General features: G+C 39.1%; 1 protein-coding gene and 1 pseudogene across 17 annotated transcripts in view; both read right to left on the reverse strand.

Moving 5' to 3' along the window:
• Positions 1-16,389, reverse strand: part of TRIM2 (tripartite motif containing 2) — a 134,071-nt gene that overhangs the window by 40,229 nt on the left and 77,453 nt on the right. For 9 of the 17 annotated variants that reach the window (XM_074338427.2, XM_019722550.3, XM_074338425.2 and 6 more), the window contains exons 2-3: positions 12,410-12,591; positions 8,280-8,517 (exon numbers count right to left, since the gene is read on the reverse strand). In XM_074338427.2, coding sequence (XP_074194528.2) covers positions 8,280-8,517; positions 12,410-12,543 — 372 coding nt within the window. In that variant the 5' untranslated portion in view covers positions 12,544-12,591. Of the gene's footprint in view, positions 1-8,279; positions 8,518-11,095; positions 11,151-12,409; positions 12,595-16,389 lie in introns of those variants that run through there. The other 8 variants (XM_074338431.2, XM_074338424.2, XM_019722519.3 and 5 more) reach the window with 2 other exon arrangements.
• On the reverse strand, positions 12,603-15,212 carry LOC141572737 (large ribosomal subunit protein eL34 pseudogene; annotated as a pseudogene).

Raw genomic sequence — 16,389 nt, forward strand, 5'->3', positions numbered from 1 at the left:
ATATGACAGACAGTGCTCAGAGCAAAATTTATAAATGTACATGCTTACATTAAAAAGAAGAAAGATCTCAAATCAATAACCTCGGCTTCCACTTTAAGGAACCAGAAAAAGAACAACAAACTAAACCCAAAGCAAGCAGAAGAAAGGAAATAAAGATGATAGTGGAGATAAGGAAATTCGAGAATAGGAAAACAATAGAGATAATCAATGAAACCAAAAGGTGGTTCTTTGTAAATAAAGATCAACAAAATGGACAAACACTATGGATAGTTATATACCAAGAAATCCAATCACTTAGATAAAATGGACAAATTGCTAGAAACACACAAACTACCAAAAGTGACTCAAAGAAGAAATAAAAAATCTGAATAGACCTATCATCAGTACACAGATGAATCAATATTCAAAAAACTTCCAACAAAGACAAACTCAGGACCAGATGGCTTCACTAGTGAATTCTACCAAACACTTAAAGAATTAACAATACTTCGAAACTCTTCAAAAAAGGGAAGAAAAGGGAACATTTCCTGTCTCATCCTATTACATTAGCAATACCCTGATACCAAAGCCAAAGACATTACAAGAAAATTACAGACTAATATCCCTCATGAATACAGATGCAAAATTCCTTAACAAAATACTAGTTAACTGAATCCAGCTGCATACGTATTAAAAGGATGAGACATCATGAACAAATGGGATTTATCCCAGAAACGCAAGGGTGGTTCACATACAAAAATCAATATAGATATAATACATCACACTAACAGAATAAAGGGGGAAAACCCCACAGAATCATCTCAATTGATGCAGAAAAAAAACATTTGACAATATCGAACACCCTTTCTTGATAAAAACACTTACCAAACTAAAAATACAAGGAACTTCATCAGCTTAAAGGGCATCTACAAAATCCATAGCTAACTTACTTAATGGTGATCCCCTAAGATCAGGAACAAGACAAGGGTGTTTCTTGCCACGTCTATTCAATAGTGTACTAGAAGTTCTAGCCAGTGTATTTAGGCAAGAAAAAGAAATAAAATGCATCTGAATTGGAAAGAAAGGAGTAAGAATTTCTCTATTAAGAGATGACATGGTCTTATACATGGGGAAAGAACATACACACATACACACACACACACACACACACACACACACACAATTAGAACTAACAAATGAATTCAGCAAAGTTGTAGGATGCAAGACCTAGTTCATACCGACTAGGATGGCTGGACTTAAAAAGCCAGATAATAACAAGTGTTGACAAGAATGTGGAAAAATCCAAACGCTCATATTTTGCTAGTGGGAATGTAAAACGGTACAGCTGCTGTGAAAACAGTTGACGGTTCCTCAAAAGTTAAACATAGAATTACCATATCACCTATCAATTCCCCAAGAGAACTGAAAACATGTCCACACAAAAACTTGCTCACGAATGTTCTTCATAGCATTATTCATAATAGCCAAAATGTGGAAACAACCCAAATGTCCACCAACTGATGAATGGATAAACAAATTGTGGTATATGCAGACAAGGGAATATTATTTAGCCATAGAAAAGGATGAAGTTCTGATATAGGCTGCCCTAGAGATGAACCTTGATTAACATTATGATAAACGCTAGATGCCAGACTTAAAAGGCCACATACTGTAAGATTCCATTTATATCAAGTGTCCATTTGGACAAATCCATAGAGACAGAACGCAGACTGGTTGGTTGCTAGAGGTTAGGGCTAGGGGGTGGGGAATGAGTGGCCACTTAATGGGCATAAAGTTTCTTTTGGGGATAATTAAACTTTTCTGGAATTAGATAGTGGTGATGTTTGCACAACCTTCTGAATATACTAAAAGCCACCGAATTGAACACTTTAAAATGGTTAAAATGTTGGATTTTGTGTTATGTGATTTTTACTTCAATTAAAAGAAAAAGTTGATTGCAACTTTGAAGAGACAGCAGCAGACCTGGGTTATTGCTCCTGGTTCAGGATCCTAAGTGTTGCTTGGGAAGCAGAGGCCCTGAAATCATTTTGAATTGTCAACAACTATTCATTCTCAAGTGCTTATGCTTGGGTTCTGACAGCTTTGACTCCAGCTGAAAGTTAATTGTGTGAGGTGCGACTCTGCTGAGCTCATCCATCCTGAACTGAGATGCTGCTGCTGCTCCCAGGGGTGGGTGGGCCAGAAGCCAGGATGAGCTGATTGCTGTTGACAGATAGTCACCATTTGTGTTCATTAGAAAAGAAGATGGCCAGGACCATATGCATTACTAACTGCTGAAAAGGATGGTCAGGGCCTTGCAGGCAACCCTCAGGCTTTCGGAAGTGGGAACTTGTTACTAGCAGGGCATTCTGAATGAGGATCTCTCCTTTGCACCTCCTCATAACATCCTCATTAGGAAGGCCTAAGCAAGCAACCAGGGGGGGTGGGCGTGGGGGAGAGGTTTAATGATCATTCCTGTTCTGGGACTGCCCAGGCATGAGTTCCAGTGTCTACTTTAAGTGCAAAGAACCTCTTAAATCACTGACCCGCTATTCCCGTTTCTCTTTGTATTTGGACAATGCCGCCATGGCAGTTTAATTAGAAGACAGATTGTGTCACAGCACTTAAAGTAAATGACAGGCTTTCATCCACATGTGTTAATCAGCACCAGGCAGTTTATCACAGCAACATCCTGCTTTATTGTTAATTACCAGATTTTATTAACCTTCAGACGCTTGAACTGTTTTTAAAGATTTACCCATGGCAATTAACTGCAGCAATTTATCTGTAATATTGCATGCATTTGGCATGAATCTGCAATGAGGACCCCTGTTTCAAAGCAGCAGCAGTGAACTGCAATCTATGTTGAAACAATAGAGTGATTCAAGACAACACGCTGCTAATTTTCCAAGGTCTCTTGCTGGTTTATAAATTCTATGATTTCAAAGAATCATAATGACCTCACATAGAGAAAGTGCAAAAAACATACTTTAAATAGCTTCATTCCCTTCAAGGAGGATCAAACTCTTTAGATAAATTTCATTTGTAGCGTGATTTGATGTGATGCATTTGGCGGAGAGACAAGGTAAAGTTTTAACCCAAAGAATTCTTTAATTTTGCTGGAATTAGTATCCGAGTTTCTGCTTAGCAGCCTGTGACATCCAAGGATCTCTATTGCGAGGTGTGCTCAGGAAATACATCTTTAGGAATTCTTTGGTGTTTGTTCTTCAGGCACTAAGGACATACTTCGTTCTCCAAGTTTCTCTAAGTTTGTTAGAAAATTCCTTTTTCTAAAAATGCACAGTAATTGTAAAGAGTCAACCTCTATTTCAGTTGGATGCACCACCACTTTCTCAGGAAGAACCCAAGCTAGGTACCTGGGAGTCATGCTGTCCCCATCAGTCCACCCAGCCGATCAACTCTTGCACAGTTCCCTTTTCCAGTCTTGTTCTGGCTGTTCTGGATCAGGTCCCTCTGTGGATTATTCCAGCAGGTTCCCAAGTGGTTTCCCTATCTCAGGCCCATTCTCTTAGAATTTACCCTCCCTCCCTATCACATCTCCAGTTACTCTGAAATGAGCAAAATGCAAATCTTAACCTGAGCATTCCACTGCTTAACATCCTTTCATCCTTTCATAGCCCCCATGACTTAGGACCGACTCAAGTTTCTCAAAATGGCATCCAGTGTCCTCCAAGACCTGGCCCTTTTACTTCTCTAGCCCATCACCCACCACTTCCTGGATCCTGGAACTCTGGGATCATATAGGAAATTATAGTCCCTCTGCTTTTCCATTCTCTGTGCCACTTTGTCCCTTCTGCATAGAATACCTATCTCCCTTCTATACTACATATATACTAATTAAAAAACAAACAAAACATACCAGAATACTCACATATTGGCATAAATGTTGTATGTTACCAAAACATCAGTGTTAATGGCTACCCAATTATCAGTTTTATGGCTTACCATAATTTAACCATTTCTCTAAAATTGCACATTTAGATTATTTCTGATTTTTACTATAATATAAAATTTTCAATAATGTTCTTATATCAAATCTTCGTTCTAATCTCTAGCAATTTCCTTAGAAATATGTCCATCAGTGAACTTGCTGGATTAAAGGATAAGAAGTTGCATAAAAACACACATTGCATTTTGTCAAACTGACGTAAACTGTTTGAAGAGCAATTTACCCTCCTACCCACAGCTCATAAAAATATCTCACCATACCCTCATCAGCACAGGTTATCTTTTTTAAAATTTGTAGCAAACTTGAGAATATTTGACTATTTGTGAAGCTCAGCAATTTTTTTTCTCATATGATTATTAGCTGCTTATATATTCCCTGTGAATCTTCTGAGTTCTTTGTCCATTTTTCTTAATTTTTAAAAGTTCTACATTGTAAGAATTTGCTGGGGTATTTTAATTAAGAATTTTACAGCTACTTTCATAAAATGAATGATTAATACTTCTTATTTTGCCTTTACTAGATTTCAGTGCCAGGGCTATGAATAGATCTTAAGCAAATTGGGCAGCTTTCTATCTTTTCTTATGATCCAGAAGTATACATGCTATGAATCATATCTGTTTTATACAGGTTTAAAGGAATTCAGTTTTAAATTAACTTTTACCAGTTTCTTTCAAGATTATCAGTCTGCTCAAGTTTTCTTGATCTTTTGTAATTTCCTAGATAATCACCTACTTCATTCAGACTTTCAATATATTAGCCTTTAGCACATAGAATTGATTTACTTATTTTAAAAATCTTTGTATCTGTATTAAGGTCTATTAGTCCTATTTTGATTTATCTATATTTCCCTTCATTGCTTCATCAGATTATTTCATTACTTTAAAAAATTCAGCTCTTAGATTTATTCAACTGTTTTATTATTTTCAAACTCTGTTTATTTTTTCTTCTTTTATGTTCCATATATCTTGCTGTTTTTCCTAACTGTTTCCAAACTGGTTTTCCTAATAGTTTGAATTGAACTCTTTTTAAATAAATACTTAAGCCTATAAAATTTCCTGAGTACAGATTTAACTTTACCTTGTGCCTTTAACAGAGAAGGTTTCTACTTTCAATATTTTGTAATATGTCTAATTTTGCTATTTTCTTTCTTTGATTAAATAATTATGAGCTTTTAAAAAAGATTTGGGGTTTCTTCCTAACATATTTTACTATGCAATTTGAGTGCATTGGGGTGTAGGAACTTGGTTTACACATTGGGAAAAATGTAGCAATTTTTGTGACCTAGTATATGACCAAGTTTAATTGCTCAAATTCTCACCATCTTAAGAGCTTATCTTCAGCATATGCCTTTTAATTTGTGGGAGGCAGATTCTCAAGTGAAAGTACTTACTCTTTTCTCTGAAAGTCATCCTTCCTTCTTCAAGTCCACTGATGCTATTCTTGTGCTACCTGTATCATCTCCAATATGGACAACTCAATAAACTCAGAACTAATGTCACAGCCTTCAGTCTCTGCTACTCCATTCCTCTACGTAATGCCACTAATATCCATCTCCTCCTTAAAGGTTGTAATGCTTTCCCACTGCGTATGGAATTTAGGTCAAATATTTTCTCAGTGGCATTCATAGCTCATCACCACTTCTCCCTATCTATCTTACCAGGCCCATCCTGAGTTTTCCAGCCCACCTGTGTTCCCACCCCACCCCTACTCCCACTTCCGTGCTCTAGCAGCACCGAGCTACAAGCTGTTTCCTGAATTCCACAACACACTTACCTTTACTTATTGAAGTAATCGTTCTAGTTGTCACTATTTCTCAATCTATATGATTGCTTTTCACATCCCAGATTTAGACCAGTGTCTACAGAAGGCCTCCTCATGTTTCTAAAACACCCCTATCAAGTCAGATCTCCAGAGAGCTCCATACCTGGATGACACTGTAATACCTTATACCTGATTAAAAATGTCCTCCTCGTCTAGTATTTAGAATGTGAGCTCTAGAAGGAGACAGACTCAGTATTCACTAAGAGACAGTGTGAGAAATAGTCATAAGGAGAATACTCAAACTGCTTTTGAAGGCATCACTGAAAGTTCCTTTTACAAAAGTTACATGGTAATTTCCCCTTATAATACAGTGCATGAAAAACTTATAGTGATTGATAGTCTGGTGTGCTTTCAATTAAAGATAGGTAATCCCTGATGTCTCCTTTCTTTTGGTTCCCAAAAAGCTCAGGGTGCTATTTCCTCCTGGTCTAGCTTTTATGATGTGTCAATTAGCTCTGTAACTTAAACTGCTCAAGTCTGTTTCTTCATCTATAACACGAAGGTCACTAACTCCTACTTTGCAGAGTGGTGTGTAAGAAATTAAGCATGGTGTCTGGCCCATTCGTTCAACAAATAGGTACTGATTAACTTTCCAGAGACTAAATATACAAATGGACAATGGCCAGGCCATATATAAAATTAGTACTCTCACTCACAAGTTACCCAGGAAACTGACTCCATATCTACAGTAAATAACCCAGGAAGTCAGCCTGCTATAAATCACATTTGTAGGCAGTCAGACTGCTACCTCTAGTAACAATCCAAAAAGCTAAATAACTTCCATAACAACTGGCCCCAAACTAGGACTTGATTACTAATAGCACCCCTAATTTTTGTCCCCACTTCCAACTTAGGACCAATCAGAGAAAGCCAAATATGTACCCCTAACCAACCACACAGGATGCCCCCTCTTCCAGGTAGCCGGCTTCCAGCTTCTCCATGCCACCGCCATTCCATCAGGGCACACCTGAAGCTTTCCCTTTCTTTCCTACTATAGAGCTTTCCCATTCCTCTGCCTGCCTTTGACTCTCTGCCAAAACACAAGTGACGGTGCCTAACTCCTTGTTATAGCAAGTTGGGAACACAGAGCCTTTGCTTATTCTCATCGGGCCGGTCTCCGACGATTTCCACACTTTCATGTGTAAGATACTGTGCTTATCGCTAGAGGTGTAATGGTGAACATGGTCCCAGCCCTCCTGGAGCTCACTTTCCAAAAGGAAAGCCAGAAGATCAAGAAGTCAACAAACACACAGATGAAGGCATGCAGAGGGCAGTAATGCCATGAGGGAGATCAAGAAAGTGATGTGATGGCGGGTCTCTTGGTGTCAGAGGTGGCCCGCCTTAGCGCTGTTAGAGAAGACGGCTCTGCAGGAGAAATCTGAGCTGACACATGAAGGATGACAATGAGCTAGCCACTTAGAGAGAGAACAAAGAGCACTCCAGGAATAAGGAACAGAGAACAGCCAGGCCCCGAGGTGGGACACCACATGGCAAGTTCTAGACCTGTGAGGCTGCACTGTACTGGGCAGAGAGAATGCTCAGAGCTAAGGCACATAAACAGGAGTGATGGCCAATAATAACGGCTTTGCTCCAACCATCTTTTGTCGCTTGCCTGTCTTATTATACCTGAGCCTTATACTATGAGCAGTTTCAAACACTATTGAAGTGGTCATCATATAAGGAACAAAGGAGATAAAGTGATTAATTAGAAATAATTTTAATAGCTAACATTTATCAAGAGCTTTCTATATGCTTGATAGGACTTAAACATTTAACTCGCCCAATTATCCTCTATGGTAAATACTATTATTACTTCATTTTCGTAGATGAGGAAGTGAGACACAGAGAATTTAATAAACTGGAAACGCTGACACAGGGAATACACTGAAGAGCAGGATTTGAAGTCTAACTCTCCAGCCCGCGCTCTCAGCCACCACATAACCTGCCTCTTCAGGTCACACAGCCATTGTAAGTCCGTTATTTGACTCAGGTCCCACTGAGTTTATAACAGTCATTGTACTTTCTAGTAGCAAGAAATATGTTTGGAATTCAGAATCTGTAATCTATGCTCAGGGACTCCCATATCTTCCAAATTTGATTTATGATTAAGGAATAGGGTCTAACAGAGCATGAGAAAAATGTCTCTCACAGAACTGTAATTAAGATTTCAATAAACATCCCCAATTTGCAGAACTTAACCAGTATTAAATCTTTATCCATAATTTATTACACAGATGTGTATGGGGGTCAATGTACGCCCAGCTTGTGAATAGTTATGGGTTTGGTCTCCTCAGAAACCAACAATATGTGCCTTATAAGTTGACACAACGAAGGTTGATTTCAGTATATAAATAAATTTGGTCAGAGGAAGAAAGCAGGCAAAATATTCTGTGGGCTGGCAGAAATCTTTTTTAATCTTTTCCAGGTGGAGTTCTGTTTTCAGGTGGAAACTTTGAGTGCCCTAAGCCTACCCAAATCAAAGCAGTCCTGCTGCCAGGCAGTGACTTACATTCCCATCGTGGTTTGGGCAAGACAGAGGCTTTCCCGCAGCCACGGCGGTGACTGTCTCCAGGATGGAGGACTCCTCAACGTTGCTACCTGGCGTTCGCTGCAGCACGTCCATCAGGTTCGTGATGAAGAAGTTGTTCTGAAGCGCAGCCACCCCCTTCTCAGGCAGGATGGAGGTCTGGCGGCACACTGGGCAGGACAGGGTTAAACTGTGAGCGGGAATGTAGTTCTGCAGGCACCTGTGGCAGAAGCAGAAGCAGGACTGTCAGCTCAGTGCACTCACCGAACAGAAGAGCTACAATCGCAGGTACCATCCACGTTCTCAGCGATTACCCGGGCTACTTTGCAGAAACTCCCTTTGTAGTTTCCTTCACTGGGAAAGGGCTATTTCTGAAACTAAGAGGTAACCTGTATTTGCATTGGCCCTGTCAAGGAAAAGAAAACTGTCATTGACAGAAAAAGTCGAGAACCGTATGACTTCACTGAGCTGTGGGATATAAAACTGAAAGCAACAAAGGAACAAGACAAACAAGAAACACAAATTCATAGACACAGACAACAGTTTAGTGGTTACCAGAGGGTAAGGGGGGAAAGGCATGGTAGATGAGGGTAAAGGGGATCAAACATATGGTGGTGGAAAGAGAACTGACTCTGGGTGGTGAATACACAGTGCGATATATAGATGATGTAATACAGAATTGTACACCTGAGACCTAGGTAATTTTACTAACCATTGTCACCCCCAATAAATTTTAATTAAAAAAAAAAAAAGAATACTGTCATTGACTTTGGTAGTGTTTTCTAGAGCCTTGTCGCTACACAGACTAAAGTGGACAAGCAGCATTGGTCTCACCAGGGAGCTTGGAGGAAATGCAGATTCTTAGGTCTCACACCAAGCCTAATGAATCAGATCCCAGGCGAGAAGCATTGGTCTAGAATATCTAGTCTGGTGTTCATGAGTTTGTGGGAGAAACACATCACACTTTTTTGTTAGCGCTGAAACTCTTTTTACATACTAAGTCGTAAGCAGATCTCGGCGGTTAAAAACACATCACAGTAGTGGAAATGTTTTGTTTGAAGCAGGAATGGGACACCCAGAGTCACACCGACATGCTCTCTTCTTGCCTCACCTCAACAGACATCAAAGTAATTCATTTAATTAGTGAAATGTATCACTAATAATGACCAACATATGTTCTGCCCATTAAATTCAAAGAACTACCAACAAACCTATGAAGAAGGTGATATTGTGATAGCTTTTAGACATATAATGAAATTCAGGCAGAGAGGGTAAGTTACTTGCCCAAAGGACTTAGGTGGACAGGGGTGGAATAGGAAGTCAAACCAAGGCAATTTGGTACCAGAGTCTAAACTCCAAATAACTACACTATACAATGTTTTCCAGTTTGTTGGCCAAACAGAATTTGAAAACCAATGATTTTGTCCCATATCCCTTCCTTTGCTTCTATTGGAACACGCGTGTCAGATAAGAAACCTGACACCAAGGAGGTTAATTGACCTTCCGTATGTCACAGAAATAACTAGGGCTGAATAAATACCCGAAAAGAAAAAGCTTTTGCTAAGGTCTCTAATGAAATCTACATCCAACAAACATTTTTCAGTCCTGTCTTACTAGGCTTCTCAGCAGCATTCATCAAATTTGATCACAATGCTCCCATCCTCCCACCTCCTTTTTGAAACTTTATCTTCCCTGGGCTTATGAAACCACACTCACCTGGTTCTCCTGTCTGCCCTACTGGTCGGACAATTAGGTTCACGAACTCATCCTAGAAAAAGTGCTGCATACCTCATTGCCGAATATCACCACGGTCACCTTAGAAGAACTCGCCTTGGGGAGCTATGCACCGATGCCAGCGCCTAGTCCATCAGAGCTACCTATTGTCATATTACCCTTGATGTCCTGAATGTCATAAAAATGTCTTCCTTTCAACAGTTCCTTTATCTTCGGGTAAAGAAAGAAGTCATTGGGGGCCAGATCAGGTGAGTAGGGAGCGTGTTCCAATAGAGTTATTTGTTCACTGGATAAAAACTCCCTCACAGACAGTGCCGTGTGTGAGCTGGTGCATTGTTGTGATGCAAGAGCCATGAATTGTTGGCGAAAAGTTCAGGTCGTATAACTTTTTCATGCAGCCTTTTTAGCACTTCCAAATAGTAACCTTGATTAACTGTTTGTCCAGTTGCTACAAATTCACAATGAATAATCCCTCTGATATCAAAAAAGGTTAGCAACATCGTTGCAACAAATTCACGAACTTAATTGTCAGACCTCCTTTTGTTTCCACTGAGTCCGTGCACTTCAGAATTCATCCCGGCTCCACTGTAACCACTCTTCTGTCCCTGGGATATTATATCCGTGTGCCTGGCTAAAGCACAACACTCTCATGTTTATATTTCTTCCCACAGGTATCTCCTCTGAGCCCCGGATCTGTACACCAACTGTCTTCTTAACATTTCCTCTTTGATGTCTCACAGGTTCTAAAACTCAACATTTCCCAAACAAACCCATGACTACCCCCCAAATTGTGTCCTCTTCCTGTCGCAACGAGCAGCACCTCCATCTCATCTAGGTGGGTAGGGCTGGACCTACCAGACAGGGCAGGGGGCAGAGCCACAGAAGACTAGAAGTGCTGTTTCTCACCTGTCAGAACAAGGACATGGGGGCCAAACAACAGACCACTGGGCACTGAACACTGGGGAACAGGGCAGCTCTGCCGAGCTCAGACTGAGTGGCTCTCAGCACCATAGATAAAGACTGCCAGGCTATATCAACTGCTGCAAATCAAATAATGATCTTACCATGTGAGCCCAGGGACACATGAACAATTAGCTGGTATTCATGTTTTAGCTACACCTATTAAGTGAGAGGAAAACAAAAATTACTCGTCCATTTAGCCATCTTGGAATATGAATCACAAAGTACTGACATAAAAATTATGACAGAAAATGCAGCCAAAGTATAAAATGAATAAAGTGAAAAGTATTGGTACCCTATATACTACCACTGAGACAAACAACAAAAAGTCTGTGTCCACATACACAAAAAAACCTCACAACAAAGAAAGCAAGACAAACAAATACAAAACCACAACTACCAGTAACAAATCTACTTTCTCCCTCCATCCATCACCACCAAAAATGTGGTTATTCTGTTGCAGTTAAGACCCTCCAAAGTAAATCCACTCAAAGCACACTCAATCAGACCACTAATACATGTTAAATTGGATGGTAGATGTAATTAGCATTGATCTGAAGCCACTGGAAATACTAACTTCCTATTCTATAACAAGAAGCAATGCTTTTTAATTATGTGTATTAAATGATAACAGAAAATATATTTAACATGTTATAAAACATAATAACCATGCTTGTTTTTAAGAAAAGAAAATATAACCATACTATAGAAATACTTAAAGTAGGCAATAGATAAACTAATTACTAACAATCTTTTTATGCTTAATTGCTTATGTGGTAGGTTGAACAAGGGGATACAGACGTATTTTGATAACTGATTAACTCAATGGAAAAAATACTATTCAAAAAAGATAAATAAGGAAGTATATTTTCACATACAGCAACCTGCTTATTCTGGTAATTTATAATTATGTCATATATATATACCTATATATATATGTCATTTTTTTCCATCTGAAACATCACAATATTCAAATGTGCCATTAGTATGTGTCTTCTGAAGTATATTTGGAAGGAAGCTCTCTCCTTTTAATTAATCCTCATATATCCAGGTATCTTACCTGATTTGTTATATGGGAGGAAATGATAGATTTTTAATTGGCCTTCACCAAAGATCCTCTGTAAGAGAACTGTAGTTGGCAAAAAATTGTTTCACAAAGAACAAAGGAAAACATTTTTTAATATCTTAAATCTTAAAATATTTAATGCTCCATTTCCTGTGGAAATAAATTGCTTCTTCTCACTTGTAAATACTTGAAATAAAGTAAATTATTGGCAACTCGTGATTATGTTTCTCGATTTCTACCAGAAGCACAAAAGATTTATTGTCTCCTGTAGTTAACTGGAGAATTCTGACAAGAACCCTTTATGGAAGGCCAGTCTGTGAGACTCCCTCCTCCGTGCCCCCAGGAGGCTTACCTCTCGCAGAAAGTGTGCAGACAGGGGAGAACCTTGGGGTTCTTGTACCGTTCCAGGCATATACTGCAGATCAGAAACTGCTTGTCAATCTGGCGCACCACAGGACTTGGGATGTTCGTGGCTTCACTGGCCATCCTAGACCACTGACATGGGAGGCCAGCTGTCTTTGACCCTGCACGCTGCTGCTGGCGGACAGAAAAACCAGAATGGAAAAATATTTAATAATCGGTAAGTGTGAAGCAATCATTGTCTCATTCATGATACGCATTGTTTTATGAAAGGACTATAAACAACCCTCATTGCTCTAGAGGGAGTACAGTGAGCCGCCTGTTTGCTTTGTAAAGCAATAATCACAGGTTCACCTTGCAAACAAAACCAATGAGAAGAAGGTGTGTTGTACAAAGAGCAGTGCTTGCTGGGTTTCAAAGCAGTGGTAACTGAGGGATGAAATACTTACATACCTATGCCTTTAGCCAAAGGACTTAAAGTCCTTTTTCAGTCTATATTAAATAGTATAGTCTTTTTTATTTTTTTTTGCCTTTTAATTGTTTTTGTTACTCAAAAAAAGCTTCATTTTTTTTTTTTTTTTTACTTAGCTTTCTGACACTGTGATTGTGCCTTCAACACTTTCACAACAATTTTCTGCTCCTCAGTAAGGAAAGCAGGCTTGATCCTGTCACGGACACACTTAGCACATATACAACCACCACAGGCCCAGCTGACATGTTTTTCCATTTTAGACAACCTCATTAGAACTTTAGGTCTTACTGCATGAACTCTGCGAAGTCAGCCTGGGCACACGCCACATGCAGATTTTGGTGCTTTCCCAATCTTCTTGGTATAAAGGGAAACAGTCCTATTACTAGGGGTTCAGCACAGTCCAGTTTTGTTAGAAGCTGTATTGTAGGACAGTCTCCGATAGTATGTCAAACACTGGACCATTCTGAATGCCTGTAGATACCATCCCCAGATGAGCAAATAGAATAGTCTTATTAAAATATAATATGTTTTCCCACTATTATACTCCATGGGGATCAAATTATGCCAACCCAAAGTATGCCATTGTGACATAAGGATCATTTTGAGCCGAAGGCAATTCCGAAACAGCCGACCCAGGAGGAGCACTCTGCCCTCTTCCATCTGCCTAAAAGCAGGGCATACATTTCCCATTTGTAAAGGTGCCCCACTCTCCCACACCAGGAAGAGGAGAAGACTCTTAACCACTGGAGATGACACCAAGAGGAGTCTGCATAACAAACCTTACTAAACAACCCTTTCCCACAATTTACTGCCCCTAGGAGTCCACCTCCCTTTTCCTTTGTCTAAAGCCATAGCTATGCCTTTAGACATGACTATATTTGAATATATATTTATAGTCTTTTTAAAATAAAGTCCTTTTTCAGTCTCCACAATTTGTCGCTATAGGCTCCCAGGTTTAACCACCTCTTTGGGTTTTCACTTCTTCCCTGTGAAGCCCCCACGCATGTAAAATTGAAACTAGTAAACCAATAAAATTCAATAAAATATAGTATATATTTTGTTTCTTTTTAAATAAAATATGTGCATCCTTTTCTCCTGATAATCTGTCTTTTTACAGTTTAATTCACAGCCTTCAGATACAGAACATAAGAGTGTAGAGAAAAAGTTTTTTCTCCCCTATATACTGTTAATATGCAGGATAGGAATAATTCAAATTTTTAATTAAAAACTTTGTATGTGGTTCGGAGTGTTTCCTTCAGAACTAAAGATTTATAGATTTTATACTAAAATGTATTTTGCTATGGATCAGGGACAAAGACTAGAGTTAGTCCCTTTTTTAAGAAATGTGTTGGTATTCATGTATAGGCATTTGAGGAACCTGATGAAGGGAATTAGTTCAGTGGAGGTTTCAATTAGTGAAGAATGATGCCAGAAATGGAGAATACTGTGTTTTATGTCATAACTTTTTCTTTATTCTCTCATAAGCCCTTGGCTTTCTTCTCTGTTTCCCTCTTCTAATTTTCCATTTCTGTCATGATCCCTCACCAATTGAAAACGCAGCTTCTTTTATCATCTTAAGAATTTCTGCCTTATATTCCAAACCAAGACTGAGCTAAAATTCACTTCCTAATTTCCTAAATACGAGGTATGATCAAACAATACAGTAAATGTGTAAATAAAAAATGTATTACAGTAAAAGACACATTGCCATTAATCCCCCTCAAAATACTCCCCCTTGCTTCGACCACACTTATCCCATCATTCTTGCCACTTTCTGAAGCAGTGCTGGAAGTCCTCTTTCGTGAGTGTCTTTAGTTGTGCTGTCATGGCTGCCTCGATGTCCTGAGTCATTTGGATTGTGGGGAAGAGCCAGAAGTTGCAAGGTACCAGGTCTGGTGAATAAGGGGATGAGGACACACCGTAATGTTTGTATTTGACAGATATTGCCGTGTACCAGAAGCGATGTGTGACACAGAGCGTTGATGGAGAATGATTTATGACACACATTAAAACACACCTTCTCTCAACCATAGCTCACACCTGATTGACTGCACAGAACAAGTTGAAACTTGTCACACACTGTTACTAAAATTCGATTCACTGCTTCCCATATTGAAGATCCCTGTCTTTCTGTTGGATGGCAGTTGGCAGCAGCATTCACCATATTTGTTGATCACAATGGAAAGGCTCCGTGTCACACATTTCTTCTAGAACAGCAATTTCTGTCAAGTAAAAACATTGTGGTGTGTCCTCAATCACCTTCATCACCGGATCTGGCACCATGTGACTTCTGGCTCCTCCCCAAAGTCAGAATGATTGAGGACATCAAATCAGCCACAACAGCGCAACTAAAGACACTGTCAAAAGGACCTCCAGAACTGCTTCAGAAAGTGGCAAGAATGATGGGATAAGTGTGTTAAAAACAAGGGGAAGTATTTTGAGGGGGATTAATGCCAATGTGTCTTTTACTATAATAAATGTTTTTTTTCTTTAAACATTTACTGTATTATTTGATCACACCTCATATTTAGTGGCATCGTCCACAGCCCTCCAATTCCCAAGAACGTTTCTATTCTCTTTACAAAAAAGAAAAAAAAAGTTAATTTTTATAACCCTAGGCAGGAGGTAACAGTCTTCTCATTCTATAAGACTTTTAACAAACAAGCTCAGTTAATAAATTTGCCAGAATGCAAACTCAGGGGTGTATGTCTCTAAAACCCATGGCCTTTTCTCTCCTTAAATCACCACACTTTCCTTGACCTTGTGTATTAAGAAAGTTGTACGATACTATGGAACTTGGTTTATATATGAGTATAACATTTTAACTTGGCCTGGGACCTATGTTTGAAGCTGGGGAATATATCATATTTACAGAATCAACAATTCTACACTTTCTAAAGAAAACAGGCTTTCCCAAATATAAATAGTTCTTTCTTCCCATCAAATCACCAACTTTTTAAAAAGTATGTCAACTTTTATTAAGAAAAGTCTGCTATTTACACATATTTGAGTGTAGTTACATACATGACACACCCACCGTCCGACTCTATACCTTATAGATATTCTTTAAAGAGCGTGATTAATAAACAGATAGAACCTTGGGACCGCTCCTGCCATACAAGAGTGTCAGGCGCAAAGAGAACTCACACATTAGTTAAACATATAGGCATCTAATTAGCCAGCATCATCTGCTAGACTTTCGTAGAATGTCTCCCTAGAGTAGAGGGAGAACTAGAGTAGGAATGATACACATTGAATTCGATGGAGCTCATCTCTCAGGAGCTCAAAATATTGGCACTTTGCTTTTCTTTAAAACCACATCCCTATGACATCAGACTAGGGAAGGAATGGATTTGCCTATCTTTAAGATAAGGAAACCAAAGCTAAGGGTTTAAATGACTTGCCCAAAGTCATCCAGAAAAATCAGTCAATCAGAAAGCTCAGATTGCAAGTTTTCTGCCTTATCTGATAAGTCAATGATACCTAATCTTAAACAAGTT

The sequence above is a fragment of the Rhinolophus sinicus genome, chromosome 15 (assembly GCF_057876585.1).
Source record: "Rhinolophus sinicus isolate RSI-liver-muscle chromosome 15, RSI-T2T, whole genome shotgun sequence".
NCBI lineage: Eukaryota > Metazoa > Chordata > Mammalia > Chiroptera > Rhinolophidae > Rhinolophus > Rhinolophus sinicus.